At 41.7% G+C, this 20,279-nt stretch overlaps 1 protein-coding gene across 2 annotated transcripts in view; it reads right to left on the bottom strand.

Moving 5' to 3' along the window:
- LOC116058201 (Down syndrome cell adhesion molecule homolog) overlaps positions 1-20,279 on the bottom strand; it is a 115,021-nt gene that overhangs the window by 81,130 nt on the left and 13,612 nt on the right. For both annotated transcript variants that reach the window (XM_031310927.2, XM_031310928.2), the window contains exons 2-3: positions 10,194-10,511; positions 9,140-9,289 (exon numbers count right to left, since the gene is read on the bottom strand). In XM_031310927.2, the coding sequence (XP_031166787.1) occupies positions 9,140-9,289; positions 10,194-10,511 (468 nt within the window). The remainder of the gene's footprint in view (positions 1-9,139; positions 9,290-10,193; positions 10,512-20,279) is intronic.

Below are 20,279 nucleotides of genomic sequence, written 5' to 3'. Positions count from 1 at the left end.
GGCAAAGACAGGCAACGCTTGCAACATGCATTGCTTGGGGATGTCACTTCCCTGGCTGCCTGAGATGTCCATCTATCAAGGTGATTTCCCATGGCGACTCGTCTTGGAAATACCTTTCCTCAGGTCACCTTTAGACTCGCACCACTGAATTAATTCACTTCATTATTTGTGGTTTTGATTAGCATCGCAGTGGCAGGGGGAGGAATCTGCATTGCTGTTATCTTCTGAATGACTTGTGGGACAAGGCTAAGGTTGGTGCCTCCTTCTTTACCTCCGTGCAAATTCTGCTTCTAGTTGCTTATATCTAAATTCTTATGCAATACGTTTTTTTTTTTTTTAATCCATCCTACTATCCTACAACTAAGGTGATTTTGTGGAGAGAAAACAATCAGATTTAAGTCAAACTGAAAGAAAAATATCCTGCTGAGCTTTCGAATCTAAACAACCATGATTTATTGAAATGGTAAAATGTCCGTGTCAACAAAGGGAGGCACCGGCGTTCCCCTGGCACAAACAATCACACGTCAGTCGCGGCGATGCGGTGATGTCCAATGACATTTCATTTCTTGCTTGTCCATTGTTATAAGAACCGTCGTGAGGATGTGAAACTGAGGGCCTGCATGTCATGAGTCTGCATTAAAGCTCAAGTCATGGTGTTTTTCCCCTCTTTCTTTTGCTCACTTCCTTGCCGTAAAATGCAGCACAGACAGGGATAGAAAGAGAAAGAGAGAGAAAGAGAGGGGGAGAGAGAGAGAGAGGGAGGCTGTGAATAGGCAGAGTGAGTGGCATGCATGGACAGCCCCTCTGTCTCTCAAAGACACTGCAGCAGCTGCATGCACGCGATAAGAGCAACCATTCACAGTCAAACCCCTCCTTTCCCTCCTCCTACACACCAACACACACACACACACACACACACACACACACACAAACACACTCTTCTCCTCTTTCCTTCTGTGTCTCTACCACACACACGTTTATATGCACATCAGCCTCCCTGCAGGTTCCTGCAAAGATGCTGAGATTTCAAGCAGCATTTGTCGCCAGTCAAAGGTCTTCACTGCAAATCATTTTGTTTTTGTCAAAATGTTCTCTGACGTCAAAGTGCAGCAGGGTTGAACATGGATGAGATGGAGAGGTGTGTGTGGGGGGAATCACCTTTCTTTTTTTATTGCTAAAAGAGAGCAATCACGTAGCGCTCAGCAGGCAGCAACACAGGTGTTTCTACAGCGCTGGGAATCTAGCTGTCCGCCCCATCTACCCGCTGAGTCGGATTTTTGATTTCTTTAATCTGGGTTGGCTGTCCAATAATGACAGCAAGATGTTTGAATTACTATTTGTGTTCTGTACTTGAGGTCCTGTCATATTTGTGCCACGTCTGCCATCATTTGCCGTAGAGTGGGTAAGATCGTTGTCTCTGCACCAAAACTGCAACTTGCATTATGTCACCTTGCATTCCAAAGATATTTAGGCCTGAATGCATCATCCATGTCATGTTGCTTCCTCCCACCCAGACAGAAAGTGTTCTCTATGGACTAATAGCTAGGGCTGCAACTAACGATTGTTTTCATTGTCGATTAATCGGTTATAAAATGATCAATTATTTTCTCAATAAATCAATTAGTTGTTTGGTCTATAAAATATCAGAAAATTGTGAAAAATGTTCATCAGTGTTTCCCAAAGCCCAAGATGACGTCCTCAAATGTCTTGTTTTGTCCACAACTCTAAGATATTCAGTTTACTGTCACAGAGGAGAGAAGAAACTAGAACATATTCACATTTAACAAGCTGGAATCAGAGAATTGTTACTTGTTTTTCGTAAAAAATATTATTTAAACCAATTAATCGATTATCAAAATAGTTGACAATAATTTAATAGTTGACAACTAATGGATTCATCAATTCATCTTTGCAGCTCTACTAATATCCCTCCATAAACACATACAACCTGCCTCAGTCCACTCTCAGCAGTCTAATGTTAAGCTTCCAGGCTTGTGCTTTACATACAGCTGGAGCATCAACATCTTATCATACATGCAACATGAAATCTTTTTTTTTTCCTCTCCAATATATGACACATAAATATATCTAACCACCATTGACATTAATGCCAATCACTTTGATCCACCGATAACATCCAGCCCCAAATCCATACAGTCCACAGAATGTCTAACTGCCAATTAATTGGTGGCTCCTTCCACGATTAGCTCTTGTTGCGCTTATAGCTAATCTGTAACTTGGCAGGGAGCCACACATGACCTGGCTTCCGTCCAGGTCTGGGAGCCGTGGAGGAAGCAGCCATGAGCTAGCCCAGCGCAGCGCTGAGCAGCCTGGAGAAGATGTGCCAAACTGCAGCGGCACAAAGGAGACCTCACTGTTTATCAAAGATTAAGCAGTGTTTAGTATCTCTCCCCCGACCCTCCTCCTCCTGCCTGCGCATATATATATATATATATATATATATATATATATATATATATATATATATACGTGCGCACACGCACGCACGCACACACACACACACACACACACACACACACATGGTTATTGGTAAAATACAACAACTGTTTATGTATTTTTATTGTATTTAGACAACAGAGTGACAACACACACACACACACACACACACACACACACACACAGACACTGCCACCACCTCCAGCTCATACCCTAATTGTTCCCAGCCCCGAGAGTTTAATAAAGAACAAATTGGGGTTATTGGTGAGCAAACAGCACAGTACGGAGGTGGGAGTATGATCCTTGCAGCGCCAGTGCAGTAAAGAGACAGAAAGGGCATCAGCCAATTTAATTAGTATCTCTGTCAGTCTCGGGCTAAGACTGGAGCAGCAGACTGTGCGGAGAGAGATGTAGTGAGCACAGCACACAGAGAAGAATCTAACGCTGATGTTTTACAGTGCTGCCAGACACATTTCTAACCTACTGATAAGCATGTTATTATCACTGCAAAATCATATATACAGGCATGTGTTCTACCTGTGATGTTGCAACTAAGCATGCATAACATTGCTTCACTGCAGTGTAAGGTCTGACACAATCATATTAGCCTGATAGCCTTCCAACCATGACTTATTAGATGGTTCTGAAATGACTACAGCTGTTGGGGGTAATTGAAGCAAAATAACCATTACTTATGCTCTGCTTCCAGAAAGCCACTCATATTTTATTTGTGGAAGGGTGGACAGTTACAATTATTACATCATTTACCCACTCAAATTCACACATGTACACTAACTGTAGTAATATTATAATGCCGTATCTTATGTAATCTTTTTTATATTCTTTTTTTACTCTGATCTATAATTTTCCGAAATATTATGTCCTTTTCTAAAGCAATTTGTAACTTATTTTTAGTAGTAACAATTATTGTTGTATTTTTATTAAGTTTTATTCTATGAAGCATTCGGATTCATATCCATAACCCATTCTTGCAGCTGCCACTAGTGGTCATTCTTACAAAAATGGTTTACAAAAAAATATTTGTAGCAAATAAATACGTATATCTAACTATGTACTGATTGATGCATATCTCATCTTTTAAGTAATATCATTTTATATTGTTTTAATGGGGCTATTTTACCCTGTAGCTTATCATGCTGCCTGCAACCTGCCAAGCTAAAGTGTATCTATCGTCATGTTCCCATAATGCTTTGTGGCAGCTGCAGCCAGATTCATGCACACAGGTATTGATTTTCTTCCCAGCTTTTTTTCCTTCAGTGCAACCCTTTATTTATCTCACTAAGCCCCTGCCACTGGGTGTGAGGAGAGAACCAGCGCGCAGCTTTTGAGAGGACACAGTGAATCCAACATGAGCGACGCTTTACCACATAACCTGGATTTATTTCCATGTATATGTTATTTATCTATCTTTATCTAGTATAATCCTGCTCTGTGTGGGATGCATGTGTAGGTATGCATGTGTGTGTGTGTGTGTGTGTGTGTGTGTGTGTGTGTATTTGTGCTGTCCGTCCATCCGTCCACACAAACACTCCATTCTCCACAGGCCACCTGACCCATTTTTCTGTGTGAATAACAATACTCCAGCCAATCATGGGCAAACAGAATGGCGAATGCTGGAAAACAAAAAAGCCTCTACATCCAGCCTGTCACATGTTAGAGTCCCAAACCTGCCTGTCGACAGAGCGAGGCAGGGATGGAGAGAGAGGAAAGGAAAAAGAGAGAGAGAGAGAGAGAGAGAGAGAGAGAGAGTTAGTCATCCTCTCCCTTCTCTCCCCCTACTTACCTCCCCTCCTTCTCCCTCCACATCTCCACCACAGAGAGACCAGTAAAACCATTCCCCACCCAACCCAGCCCATAGCTCAAGGTTGTGCTGCGCCAATAGCTGCGCTTCCTACATAGCATGTTAAGAAAAGGGCAAAACCGACAGCAAGCGAAGTGCGAGGCTGCTCCCAACAAAAGACATTCATTATACCACACTACCTCTGGCTACAACACACAGTACATACTGTAGCAAATGATTACCTCCCGTTCTACCCTCTAGACAAATGTTTACAGTAGGGCAACAGTGAAACTGGAAAGTCACTATACATCTAAAAATACACTTTAGCTTTAATGCAGGAAAGCAAAGCATTTAAATGGACATGCATAACCTCCCTTTTATTTTCATTTGTGCTGCTATTACATGTTGAAATGAATTAAATATTTATGTAGACTCAACATTTAACACAGTGTGGCCAAACACTTCTGCCTCAGGACATCTCAGGGTTGACTGAAAGCATCCATCGTGACAAGGAAGAGTCGAAAACAAACAGGTCAGCTTAGCTGTGCTTCCATCAACTGGGCAACCCCAAATTCACAGACATCTGCATGGCTCCGCAGCAGCCCGGCTTTGTAAAGGAGGAGAAAGAATGGAAGATAAACTGTGGGCACTGTGGAAACACATGATAACGTCCAGCAGCCGTTCGATAGGAACTCTTGATATTTACTTCAAGGGACCATTATACACAGCCAATTAAACCGACATAGTGTGGCTGGCTCTTCTCCCTCTCGACAGTGGCTGCGGGGATCGAGACTGGCTGCAGAAATAACTCCAACACATCCCAAATGTCAACAAACATGAAAGAAACTGTGAAATGCGCAAGTGTTTGAGCAATCTGCAAAAATCCTTAAACAACTGCCTTTACACCCAGCAGCACTGGGGATGGCTAATATAAGATATTAACTGGGTAACCTATAATCACTCAGAGTTCATGAGGAAGAAATAAGTAGACGTTAAAGGCGTGTTCACCCATGTAACAGTTTGTATGTGTGTGTATGAGATAGTGATAGAAACACAGGGTAAAGCATGAGCAGAAAAAAAAGACAAGCTTGAAACAGCGGAGGGATGAAGGAGGACTGAGCAGAGCAAAGAGAATCTGTGTGATGGCCGACGGCCCTTGTGCTCAGCTCGTGTGCTGAATGAAAAGAAGCCTGTGTGTGTGTGTGTGTGTCTCTGCAGTAGTGCTGGGGGGTCGGCTCCCTCTAAGCCCTACTGGTGCTGAATGCAGAGCAGGCAGCATCAGGGCCAAGGCAAATGACTACAAGGCCTCCTCAGTGACTGCAGCGCAGGCTGCACCTGGGGAACGGCCCTGCACAGCAACACAGCCGCAGCCAGCCACAGGCCATCACATCGCATCCCAGAAAGCAACCCTACAGGAAGTACACACAATTTCACCAGGCATGGTCCACAACTAAACTACAATGTTTTAGATTGAGGTGATTTTTAAATCTCTTCCTGCTGAGATCTGTAAACGATAATCACTCAAAATATAATCACAGTGATCATCTGGGCTTTCTTATCTTTTTAAATTGCAAACAGTGCTACTATACTGCTAAATACTACTATACTGTATATGTAGTTTTTTAAAGGCATGCCAGCCATTTTAATTTTACATCCACCAGACCACAGGACCCTTCACACACACAAACACACACACACACACACACACACACACACACACACACACACACACACACTCACTCAAACAAAAACACACACATTCTTCCTCCGCTTCATTCCACCATTACCAACACCAGCCATTTCAAAACAGCGCTGGCGAATTCCACACATACTGTACAGGACACAGTTTCTAAGCACCATCTTAACATAAAGCCAGTGTTACGAATCAACACAATTCTGCCAATTTATTTTCTAGCCTACAGTATATAACTCTCATCTCAAATTAATTCCTGCCAATCGGTTTTCCTTTACGGCTTAAACAAGAAGGAAAAAAAAACAGCTGTTTCTAAAGCAAGCAGCTTTCACATGTACATTATGTGTTTCCATACGTCCACGTTTACTCATTGTTCGACTGACATGTTTGATTGTCCCACAACAAATCCCCTGCTCATCCGCCTGCTGTGACGTCTTGGGTGTCAGAGTTTGCCACAACCACATGAGCACACCATTAAGGTAAATCAGTCTGAGCTTTTAACTGCACTACCACAGCAGATCGGAAATATAATCAAAAACAAGATGTCCACAGATAAAAGCTAAATAAAGCTATCTCACACGTTTCAAAATACTACATCAAGTTTCATAATGTTGGGAAATAAACAGGAAACAACCCATCTCACTGCCTGTTTCCTCACTGATCCCTTAAATTCTCTTCTGGGCCCTGAATTCTGATCACTGTTTCTGATCATCTCTGCTGGTCAAACAGGATGCAGCAGTAATGTCAGGAAACTAATGTGTTACTGGTGCTTGTGGTCTGGGCTTTTGATTAGCCACATGTACCATGTTTACACCAACAATGGTAGAAATAGTAAATTATCACAACACATTTATATCATGCCAACAGGTATTGTCAGTAAAGTAAGTATAAAGTATGTATAGGTGGCGGAAACCATAGACAACAAGTTGGAGTCAACTGCCATTTTCCTCCCTCCTGACTGGGGCCTTATTATACAATGATATACTTCCTTCTATTGTGTCCATAAACCATAGTGAACCAGTACACCCATCACAATCAGACTTGGTCTTGATTGGTTGCTCTCTCTAAACAATAACCAAAATCCTCTTAATTAGGACAGTTTGCAGCTTTTCAAATTGTGCATTGCCCCACCTTGTCTTGATATTCCATGAATTGCCTTGAATACAGATGCTAGTAGCAAATGACACACAACTGCTTCCATAGTTATCCCCAACTAAGAGAGACTGGTCATTGTATACTTAGTAATTTATTTGGACAACGTGATTTATAAGTCCTAGAATCTAGATTATAGCTTTACATTCATGGCTAACAAGAGTTTAGCCTTATCCTGGCTTTGACACATTTAATTACGTTGCTGCACAGAATAGAATACGAAACCATATCCATTCCTTTATTAACACATGGTTTAATTTAGTTTAGTACTGTAATTAGAAAAATGTGTCCAGTTCAGTGAATTAATTAAACTTGTTCCTAAAGCAAATTAACTTGTTAAAAAGTTTCTTGATACAGATGTAAGGGGAAATACACAAGACAAATGAAACTGTGCTGCCTCATTAGCAGATGTTATCTTTTTCTTTACCTGGTAAAACAAGTTTGAGTCAATATTAGAGCATGGACTGGATATTTTCAACAGTGGTTCTGTTAAAACCCCAGACCATGATAAAACCACTATGCTAGACAGCTATACTGCACTGTTACTTTTATTGGATGTCCTGACTGAATGCATTTTTCATCATAATTTTCCATTTTTTTCTAATGGACACCAGGGCTCTTTAAGTGGTTCTTTGTTAATCTAACCTGCAACAACTCAAATAGGTCTACGTCCAGTGAGACGTCCAGGTCTGTCTGACGGCTGCTGCACATCATGCTTCACCTTCCCTAACTAAAATAAACAGCTCAATTATTCATGGCAAAGACAGAAAAGCTATATTTCACAAAGTTTTTTGTTTGAGTGTTGATATTATTTTTATTCATTAAAAATTAAAATGTCGAAGCTCAGTCATCGAGATGCCGAGTTAAGCCATCTTGCAGTGAGCTGTCAGTTACTGTGCATACAGACTCACAGACGCGGACACACATAGTGCACTTAAAATGTGTGTAGTAGAGGATAAGGGGAGTGGACGGTGCGTCAGTAGGATGCATGCACTGAGACGTGAATAAAGACCATTTGCTCGTGGATTCATAGGCTTCCGTCATCCATTATTTAGCATGGAGAAGAGCAGTGGATTGGTGGCTGGATGATTTTTCTGACAGCGTTTACATGGCTGATGGCTACAGATGTGACGATTTTTACGGCTCAAGATAACCACTTTGTTTTGACAGCGCAGAAACCTTTTTTTCCTCTTAAAGATCTAGCATTTGAAAATACTCAGTTAAACCCTGCAGCCATACTGTAAAACTATTTAACAATTCAGTTATAAGTTCAAAAAGTCCAAACATACAAACGTATTCAAAATGAGAATCCTTACAGTATAAATTCCATCCTTGTACGTACCCATATCTGAAAACATGCTTGCGGCAAATCCATTTATGGACAATTAAGAGATTGCTATAGATTTCAACATGGCCGATTTCGCCTCAGCGGACAAATGTGAAACGTCAACAAAAAAAAAAGAGTCACTAGCCAGCATTTGCCCTCCATCCAAAAGTAAAATGACATTAGCTCTTGTCTATTGAGTTTGCTAAATGTCCCACATAAAGTGAATTTGCCCCCCAGGGCTAGGAAACAATCACGCAGGCGAGCGTTCCATTTAAGTGATTTGAATGATCGGAGTGCTGCAGTGCTTCCTATCAACCAGAGAAATGGGTCAATACACTGAGACTAAGTGACATGGCTGGCAGCCTGCGCTCTTGTGGAAGACCGGGCAGAAGAAAAAGGAGCGGGACCTCACTGTCATTGGGTCAGACAGACAAGGATACATACACAAGCACATTGAACTGGCTAGCTGGTACTAGCACGGCCTTTGTGTAGGTTCATGCCAGAAGATCTGTACAGTTAGCTCAGCCCACACACACCTCTGCTATCACAAGGCTCATCACAACTCAGCACAGAGGCCAACAAGATCCTCATCAGATACTTAACACTGATGCCAAATTTTTTTTTTTTTGATGCCAAAACCTTACTTGTTGACGCAGACTTTTAACTTCTCGCAGTAGTTACTGTAGTAAAGGAAGAAGCTGTGACTTACTTTCAGCGTTGATTGACATTGTGTCTTTCTCCCAGGAAACAACAGTGATGTAGGCCTCCACTGAGGCAGGGATAATGCACTTGAAGACCGCCACATTGCCTCTCATGGCTTTCTGGTCCTCCACCCGGACAGTGTAGGGCTCTCGTAGGACTGGGAGGAGGGGACAGAGAGGTGTTCTGTATAAGATGGAAAACTGCTAATACTGAACTCAAAACATAAGCTACTTCTCATAATGGACCATGACTGCAGAGTTTAGATTCTCGGCCCAAGCCCGAGTCCGACCGACCGAGGCCGTTATTTCCGCCACTATCCTCGGGCCGGACCCTTGATCAAGCATTTTTTTTTTTTTTTATCCATTACCTATTTAGCCTAATCGGGTGGGGAGAAAGCTATGCCATAATCAGAAATATTATAAATATGTATATATAAGCTATATAAAAGTAACAAATGTGTACAAAATGTATGCTGCAGTTACAAAATGCAGCACTGCATGCGCGGAGTCTCCTCCTCTCGCACGCATCACACCGGGCCTGCTGTGCTGTATTGTGTATCTTAAGTGCAACATGGAGCTTGGAGATGTAAAGAAAAAAAGAAAAACAGGAGAATTACCTTTGAGCAAGTGTGGAGGAAAGTCGGAGGTATGGAAGCAGTTTAAACAAGTCGTGGGCAGTGACAACAATATGTTGTTCATCATTGTTTCTTTTTTTACGTTTCTTCATTCAGATCCATTTGCGATCCGTTCCATTCTGAATAAACTAACAGCACAGTTTACAGGCTTCGTTCTTGTTGTATTATTCTAAACAGATTTCTGCAGTTCAAACAACTCTGAATTGTAGTTGAGAACGTCAGTTATAACGGCCCACGTATTAAAAAAAGTGTCGGGTTTAAATCGGGCTCGGGCTCATAATTACAGTTAATGTGTCGGGCCGGGCCGGTCTCGGCGCAACGTGCTCGGGCTCGGGTAGGTTCGGGCTTGATTTTTTGGGCCCATCTCAGCTCTACATGACTGCAACAAAGTAACAAAGTGTAGACATTCATGAGCAGAGAAACTCACCAGCCTTAATGTGGACATCCTGGCTCCTGATTCTCCCTGAGGGGTTCTCCGCTGTGCAATAGTAGGTGTTGTCGTGGATGAGCTTGCTGAAGCTGGAAGGGGGGATGTGGAAGATCTGAAGGGTGCCATTGGGGTGCACATGGCGGATCCCTGGCACATCATAGATCTCCTCGCTGGTGGCCAGGTACCAGCGCAGTGAGATAGGGGGCACGCCTGCGGCGGAACAGGGCACCGATGTCCCTGTGGTGCTGGCAAACACTACCTCTTGCACAGATGCATTGACAAAATATAAGCTGGAACGTAGATCTTCACAGAAAACTGCATGGAGAGAAATGAGAATAAAAACAGAAATGTTAGACAAGCTTTTTTACTTCCTATCAAAACTTGAACATTCTATGGCAGAGGTTTTTAAATAATTAAACTGACAATCTCTACCCGCTATTGTTAAACCCCACCACATACCAGAATAACTAGTATATCTGACACAATTGTGCTATCCTGCATCGTTGTCTTTCTATTTAGAATTTAGGCCAAGAGTGTTTTTCTCTGATTGACCATTGTGTTTCACTGCAGTAGAGGAAGGTTGTTGTCTCTGAAAAGACATTGCAGCAAAGCTCTGGGAGAGCAGCTATGGATGTGAAATAAAAGAGCCAGCAGAGTGCCAGACCTGCTTTCACAACATGCATGTCTGTAGCCACACCCTTCCTCTAAAGCATGCACATCTGTGAACACTAGAGCTCAAACGATTCATCAACTCGATTTACAGAAAATTTACCTATTTTGTGAAAAAACACTCTCTGGTTCCAGCTTCTTACATGAAACAATTTTTCTGTTTTTAAATAATTGTAAACTGAAAATTTTGGGGTTTTGGACTTTTGGTTAAACAAAAAATGTAATTTGACAGTGGCAGATTGGGTTCTGGGAAGTTGTGAGGGTATTTCTTTAACTATATTTTGACTATTTTGAGCTAATCGATTGATCAAGTAAACGATTGATCTGCAGACTTATCAGCCCTACAGAACACCGGTGTTTCCACTATAGTTGTACACCACCGGGAACCACAGCCAGTTCATTGTGTTTCCCCTATATTCATTTTGCAGTGGCGCCATAAGTCCATTGAACGAGGCAACTGTCTGTGTTTAGTTCATGTCTGTAACAGCAGGTAAGTCAAGTGTTTTATCTAAACTGACTAAAGTCAGTTGAACAGGTAAAGTGAACATAATTTTGTCGGTAGACTAATGGTTACAAAAAGGCTCGGTAGCAAACAACACGCTAACATGCTAACGGGTCCGTGTTTTTGTGTCTTTAACTGAGCTAGACTGGAGAATATTCGATTAAAACAGATTGGTATAGCTGTTTTGCCCTCATTGTTTTCTGTGAAGTTTGCTGGAAGTGATTTAATGTTTTATGTGGAGTGAGCACAGCGCCAAACTCCGCTTAAAAAATAGTTACATAGTACAAATGCTATAGTGTAAGGAAAAAACAGGAGTAACAGGCAAACCAGCTTAAGAAATTACACATTTTCCTTTTAAAAAAGTGCTGTGCGGTGGATCCAATACTTAATATTAACTAATACATATTTAAAGAAACTTTAAAGTGTTAAATACAACACAAACTAATTTGCATCTATGCTTTCATTAGAATTAAAAGCTGTCGTAGCTTCCGTTCCCTTCAAAAAGGTGTCCTCTTGGATCTAAAAAGGTAATCTATCATTGTAACAGTTATATTGTTGCTGTGGTGTCAAACACTCACTGAGAATCAGTTTCCATAATTACAATTTGGACATTGGCAAAGAAATGACCCTAAAAGCTGGTATGCAGTACATTTGTCATGTTCATCTACATAGTGTGCAGCAGAGGATGTTTCCAAGTCATCTTAACTAATAAAGCAAGTCAATGTAATGTGATGCACTTCTCCTGTAGTAAGTTACTGTGCTGGATAAAAACTGACACTGCAACTCTGTGCTTTAATGGACAACCCACACTACTGGCACCACGCCAGGATATGTATACTGGCTGGATCCCAAGGAGGGGTGGAGGCCTTTTTATATATTTCCTGTTGTTTTAGTTGTAGGGAAAATAAACAGTTATAATAGTAGATAACTCCGGCCCCCTGTTAGTAGCATATTACTATCGAAGCTTCTTTCTGTACTATTGTTGTAGTTAATATCTGCATCTGTCTTCAGCACAATCTTAAATGTCTCTACACTTTCATCTTTTCTTTACTTGCCTTTGGTTTTATCATGTCAGTTGTTTTGTATTATATTTTGTATTGTTGTTTGTTATGTACTTGTTATTCATGTAAAGTTGTTGTATCTGTATTGAGGCAGATTTCAAACCATCTGCCTTGATTGGAAATCACTTTGAATCAACTTCTGTTGTTTTAAATGTGCTATATAAATAAAGATGACTTGACTTTCTGATGGACAGGTAACTAACTGAATCAATCAATCATTTCTGTATCAACTAACTAAATGAATAGCTTATCAATCATTATCTCTAAAGGTGCCAGTGCATCCAACCACAATAGTGTTGTACCTATTGATTTTAAGGGAAAAAGGCAAAAAAAATCTATGGTAAACAGTTAATCCTCGCCCCATCATTGTAAAACAACCATTATTGTCTGTGCAAAATATTAATATTATTACCTTTTAAGAACCTGCATGTTATTCTCGTAGATTTTTCCACCAGTCCTATCACCTACACAAATTTATGAATGAATCGCTGAGATCTGAGGACCTTAACATAGACAGGATGTAGATGAGTTAGTAGACTTAGTCAGTTCCACTTGCATTATAAAGATCAGCTCGAGCTGAGCAGACTGTCGAACAACCAGACTCTGGTAAATAACGTTTGGGTGCTTTCACAGCGGTCTGGCAGCGGCGATTCTACGGTTTATTAGTACAGTTAATCTCACAGCATGCTACTACTAGCCTCTGCGCCAAGCTGCTAGCTGCCACCACACTGAATGAATCGCGTCAAAGTTAATTTGTTGACGCTGTGTCACGCATGACTTTGGGGGGGAGGGGAGGGGTCTGTGTGTGCTCTAACATTACATTGTTGATTTGGGAAAAAAAATGTAATTCAGATTTTCTCTACCTGGGTGGGTCTCAATCTACCTGGGCAGGGTGCCCAAGTAGAACCTACGTATGGGAAACATTGCAATCATACTCATGGGCCCAAATGTAAAGCAGTGTCTACTATAGCACTGGCATCACTTAAGATATATTAGCTATTAGGCTGGTGAGTAACATATTGTGCTTTAAAAGATTAGATCTGACTGAGTTCTGTCTTTATAAGGCCATACAAGGACAATGGCAGATTGGTACTACAATGAAAAATTAGCAATGTGGGTAGTTGGAGCAATCACAATTTAGAAAGAGTTGAGTTTGATGCAGCTGAAATGCTACAAATGATGGGTGGCCGAGTTGAAAAATGATAAAACGATCAATCCACAGTGAACAAACAATGATACACGTAAAAAAAGAGGTACAGTATGAAGTTCCATGAACAGCCACTGCCAGTCACTAACTGTAAATATTTCAGGCATCTCCACTGTATTGCCACAGTCTGTGCTCTGTCTAACGTGGGCTCTTCCCTCCTGTCGCCAGCCTGCCTGTGTGCGACAGCTGCCAATCCCCCCTCCCCGGAGACCAGAGAACGTTTTAGCGCTTCATAAATTCCTAATGAGCGCGCTCAAATCACCGGCCACTTCCACCCACTGGTCGTTCAACCTGTTACGACAAACAAACACCACGGAGTACACATGTTTCCGCACATTTCTAGCTGCACTCACTTCACACATGCAGTACTCTGAGGGCCAGGTCTGGAGGTGTTGAAAGACAAGCAGCTGTAGTAGTTTCTTATCCAAGAGGAGGTAAAAAAAAAAAGGCAGAGGAGCCATGGCACACGTCAGTTATAGGGGAATTTTTTTAATTGATTGCCAGTTGGGCCATGCTAAAACCTAAACATTAATTACCTCAAAACACTGATCGTTAGATGGAAAGTCAAACACTGAGGTGTCATTTTACCAATAAACAAGTAACCTGACAACAGTGAAGACCTGAAGAACAAGTGGGCTTGGCAACCCACACATACTTGTGTTTGTCTCTAAGGGCCCTATCTTGCACCCAGCGCAGCGCAAAGCAAAGCAAAGCAAAGCAAAGCCCGACGCAAGTGTCTTTGCTAGTTTAAGACCGACGCAGTTGTCAATTTCCCGTCCATTTCCCATAATGGTACATAAAGAACTTATCAAGGGTTAATTTACAGTCATGTAAACACACAGAGTAACAGCTTGTCAGTGGTTTTCTCAAGTAGGAAAATCTGCCATCAAGATGATCATAAAATCTCAGCATCTGTTATGATTAGCAGGGAGCTATACTGTGACATATTAGCTCTTGTCATCTGCATTGAATTACATTACATTATATGTCATTTAGCTGACGCTTTTTTCCAAAGAGACTTCCAATTAAGTGCATTCACTCACTTTAAAAAAAAGAAAAGATAAAGAAAGTCTTAACTGACTCTAAATAAAAGCAGTGTAACTGTAAATGGTGGAACTAGAAGAGGAAGTTTTAACAGTGTGATGGTGGCTGCAGTAGCTGACACTAAACCAGGACAAACAGCCATCATGCAGCCTCTGGTCTGAGCGTGTTTGAAAGGTGACTGAGCGAAGAAGAGAGGCTGCCTCATGAACTCCTTTTGTCTGAATCCGCTTTGCACCAAGTCATAAAAAATTGAGACCCCCACCACCACCTCCACCTCCATTTCTGGGTGGCTGATTCCTTAAGATTAGAAAGCTTTGATGGACGCAAAACCTTGCCAGATCCCAACAGTTCGGATAGATACCGTGGGAGTGCATTTATTTTTCAGCGCAGTGCCAAGGAAAACAGTGAGGGCGGGGTTTGAGAGGGGAGGCGGGAAAGCTGGAAAAGCACTCCCGACAGAGACACGCAGGCTGCTATTAACAGAGACAGACTGGGAGAGAATGTAACAAAAAGGAAAAGGATAGGAGATGCAATGACAGAGGTCAAAAGTCCATCACAGGTGTATCACACAGCCTCCTTCAAATGATTACTTTCTTTATACGGTGTTCCTTTTCTCTTCTTTCTCTTTCTCCAAGCTCGGTCTGTATTCCTTTCTAACCTCCATCTCTCCTTCACACTCCTCTGACCCTGTCTCTCACATTCTGACCTGCCCCACCTTTACATGAGGATGCAGGTGCAAAAACAAACCATGCATGTGAAGGCAGAGAGCCAGAGAGGAAGATGCACTGCACTCAGCTGCCCGCTGACTTATTCTGCTGATCTGTATTTATCATCCACTGGACCTTCATCAGTCCCCTGCAACTGAAAAAACAGCACAGTCTAAAATCTAGGGGTGAGGAAAAAAATCGATCGAAAATTGATTCTTTTCCCCAATATATATATATATATATATATATATATATATATATATATATATATATATATATATATATACACATTTATTTTTTTTTACCAATGATTCACCTAAATATTTTCTGGTTATGCGGTACCGACGGCAACTACATCATATCCGTTTCCAGCAAAACAGACGGAAAGCAGAAAATGCAGAGAATCCATGTTAGGTACTTCTTTACAAATGAAATAAATGTCAGACTAGCTGACTGACATGTGATCTGCATTCTTCTTAGAAAAGAATTAGTTTTGAAATGCCTCATGATATACTGTCTGTGTGTATTATTCAACTTTTGTTTAAGAAGGAAAAGAAAATCGCAATACTTCTAGAATCGCAATAAATGAAAATCGCAATACAAATCAAATCTGCACCCATGTATCGTGAAAGAATTGAATTGGAACAAAAGCAAATCGTCCCAGCCCTAGTAAAATCTAAGTGCTGTATGATATGTATGAAGAACAACACATACATTTCGCTGTTTCCTGGTTAAAGAGTAAAGAGCGCTGTTGGGTAAAGAGATTTGATTTAATAACAAATCCTCCTTTATGACACGTTGGCCTATTTGGACCAGGGCTGCTCCCTCTTAGTCATTTTGGTCTTAGTCGACTAAGATTACCTTCGTCGATTAGTTAGACAAGAAACAGTTAGACAAGACAATGAGTACATCTCTGGTAAACACAAGATTTAAAGTGGGGCTTTTGCATGATTCTTTGTGGAGAGCCTCAGTTTTACAGATCTGTCGATTAAATCAACTGAACGATTAGTCAAAAACATTATGAGTATTAGGAGACTTATTAGGAGAATGTCTTTAGTCGAGGACCCCCAAACTTGGACCTTGTGTCCAAAAATGCATTCAAATCAGTTTAATGTGGACACTCCTTGCAGTTTATTTCCTTCAACTCTTCACTGAGACTAATAAAGCAGAACAATTACATGAACAGAATTAATATTTTGGGGGGATATTATATGAATATTTAGTTGTAAATCAATAGCACAAGACAAACCAGCCCAATTTATCATAATGCTTGCTTGCTTGCAAGCAAAGGAGACAGTAAGTAGGTGGCTGTTGGCTGCCATCAAGTGTGTTTATGTACTGCACTGTTACGTAATAATCTCATTAACGGCTGTCAAAAAATAATAAGATGTAACACATACAAATGCGCATCTCAGAGCTGTGTAACGCATTGTTTTTGCAGACTGAAGAGGCATATTTGTGCGGATCTATTGATAACACTGGGAACACAAGAGCAAGATCAAAACAAGAGCAGGCGGAATTTTGAAATGGTAGATGAAAGATTTATGTGGATCCTATCGATAGTCGGTCAGCCATCAGTCTGGTTGGCAGATTAAGGCTGCCACGCTTTGGTCTACAAAGGGTTTCTGTCTCTGTTGTTAATGCTGCTTTTCTGAATGAATTATCTTCTTAAGATGTTGCGACTGATTATTGAGTAGAACTAAAAACTATGATTGGGCTTTCATGCCTTTTATTTAAAGTTCCTTCTCGTGTCCTGAGATTTTGGACAAAACAAGTTATTGCATTCTTATCTTATATTTAATTCCTCAAATGTACAAACTGTTCAAATCCTTAAAGTCATTCTATCTCAGTCTTCTTCCTTACACACCTACTATTACAATATTATGCTGAACACCGACGCAATCCCATGCCTATGATGCCCACACACACACACACACACACACACACACACACACACACACAAACACACACACACACACACACACACACACACACACACACACACACATAGTTTTCCAAGAGCCAAAACCACAAAGAGGAAAAAGTGATATCGTTCAATTATGAATCCCACACATGTATAATAGATGCGCTCTCTTATTTTTCCTGTGTTTTTGGTCTTAGCAGGGCTCAGAGAAGGGGCAGGAAGCGGGGGGGGGGGTCCTGTTGGGTTAGTGAAGTGGGTCCCTTCTTCTCCCTGAGTGAAATAATGCTTGGCATAGTCCCAGATGTCAGCACCTATTTGTGGCAGGGCCAGCTGAAGCCTCTAATCGCGGATTGCAGGTGACTCCCAATGCAATCGTCCCATTGTGGAGCCTCTGCTGCTGCATTTGGAGCTCAAGGGCACCAGACACGCTTCAGTCAAGGAGAGTGCATGCGGGCGTGTCAGAGGGATGTGAGGGGGATGAGCATTAATGTCTAGTAGCCCACAAACATGGAGGCTGACATGGGGTTGGTTGACAGGTGAGACAGTGAGGAGTCAATGCAGGGAGCAATGTTGCTGCTTTAGCCTGCCGCCATTACAGAGAATGTTATGAGAACAGGCACCAGTTGCAAATATACTTAATACTATTCCAGAAGAATGAACAAACAAGCCTTTTATGCCCTCTACTGTGTGTTCAGTAAGACCCATGAACCACCACTCTGACAATGGCCATCAGTGGTAGCTTCCAAATCACCGAGGCAATTTATTTAAGTAAATGTCTGATCAATACAGGTCCCGCTAACACACAACATAAATAGGCTTATGCATTAGCCTGTGCATTAGCGCACTGATGTGTCAGGGGCTTTTTGCTCAACCTGTGTTTATCTCAGCCAAACACCATTAATCAACCTTAGATTAATGTGCTTGGGAGCCTCTTGTTGAAATGACAAAAAAAACTAATTGATGCATTGGTTGACTGCTTTGTTTTCTGCAACAACATTCTGATATTCACCCTTTCTCCGCCGCTAACGTATATAAACATTAGAGTCCAATTGGCTCTGAGCCACAGTGTGGCCTTCACCAGGTCAGAGATCTCTGTGGTTGCTACAGTGGGCACCAGGGCATCAAGACATTAGGGCAACTCCATTGGGCCAAACAAGCACTGAGCCACACTGACAGCTCATGGCAGGCGATGCAGGTAATTAAGGCAGAGCTCTGCAGAGAGTGCCTAGTTGAGAGGAGAGTGGGGGCTGGGGGATTGCAAAAGGGGGAGGGTTAGGGAGGGCTGGAGACGGGGTGGAGGACAGGACGGCCTCTTAATGACAGTGAGTAAGCATCCAAGCCCCCCTTCACCCCCACAACCTCCACCCCCTCCTCTCCTGGCCTAGGGGCTTTCACAGTATTCGGTAAAGAGAAGTGCGGCTCTGATCCGAGATGCACAGATCGGAGAACAGGGTCCTTTCACTCTCCCAAATCACCGGCTCCCATTTTGCCCTCATGAATAATGTTGAGCGGTGCGCTTAGTGCCATGCAGCCGCTATGTAAAACCAATGATACCCTCCTCTGATGTCAACTCTCTGGAGGGCGAGACGAGAGTCACTGTGGAGTGGGTTAGTTGATGCATATGAACGCTCATTTACATGAGCGCCAGCAGGAGAGGAGGGAGTTCCCGCGTAGTGGGTACTTTGAAGACCTTAGTCAGTTAAATCACCAAGGTGGAAATGGACAAATACTACAAATCGACTGAGACAGAGGGAGAGAGAGAAATAAGAGAGAGAGAGAGAGGGCTAAGGAGTCAAGAGGACCTCCTGTAAATAAGTAAACAAACTCTAGCTAGTGCCACTGAAGCTAATGTGCAAAGGCACATCAAGAGAAAGGAGGTAAAACAACCATATGAGACATTTATAATGCTTCATTACGCCTCCTAAGTGACACAGCATTGAAATGACAGGATGCTTCCGACGAAGCAACTTCGAATATTATTTCACATGAATATCAAAGTGTGAGTCAGAGCTTGATGTAGACTCTACTACATGAAGCTCTGATTCACACTTTGATATTGTGGAGCCACAGAAGTTAGCTCACATTACAGAGCCAATTAAAACCTATAGCATACATGTATGCCTGTCCTTTGTCATCTTCTGACATTAATCGAATCTGGGCCATGGCAACGGACTTAATGAAAGCAATGCTAGGGGTACCGCGCTACTGATGGCAATTTTGCCACACCGGTCAGTCAGTCCACCACTTTTGTCCAGACTGATATAACTCAACTATTGGATAGCTGCGATGGTGAACCTGATAACAAATAGGGCTGTGATGATAACTACTTCACCGCAACACCGCGATGACATGACACTGCCGCGGTGAAGACATCATCACCATTCACCCCATTTTTGGGTTTTTTTTGGATTTCATTGATTTTCTGGTGAAAGTTACATGAGTGTATATGTTGTGTGATATGAAATATATATAAAAAAAACACAATAATCATTGTTTAGTTATCATTATTGGCTGTCTTCTCTCTTATGTTTAAGGGATTCTGGAGATTTCTGGCTCTGCACCAAGGGGATCGACAGTCTATTTGGGGGATTTCTTTTCTGTGTCTGATTATTATTTTTTATTTCTACTTGTGATATCCACAGATATTGTTCAATTTAATATATAATACACTGTAAGGAAGGGAAGGACTCAGCCAGACATTTCTCTGTTCTCAGCTGGGATGGACAGCATAGCGACACAGTGTTTTACCAATTCAATTCAATTCAATTTTATTTATAGTATCAAATCATAACAAGAGTTATCTCGAGACACTTTACAGCTAGAGTAGGTGTAGACCACACTCTGTGATTTACAAAGCCCCAACTATTACTACGATTGCCTAGCGATCAGTTTCTCTATGCAAATAGCTTAATCCTGACAAAACACCCCGTTTGAATTTCAGCATGCATGCATGTTTTTGGAGCTTTAAC

The sequence above is a fragment of the Sander lucioperca genome, chromosome 13 (assembly GCF_008315115.2).
Source record: "Sander lucioperca isolate FBNREF2018 chromosome 13, SLUC_FBN_1.2, whole genome shotgun sequence".
In the NCBI taxonomy this organism is placed as follows: Eukaryota; Metazoa; Chordata; class Actinopteri; order Perciformes; family Percidae; genus Sander; species Sander lucioperca.
Note: the sequence above shows the minus strand (reverse complement) of the source record. Positions and strands in the feature narration are given on the sequence as shown.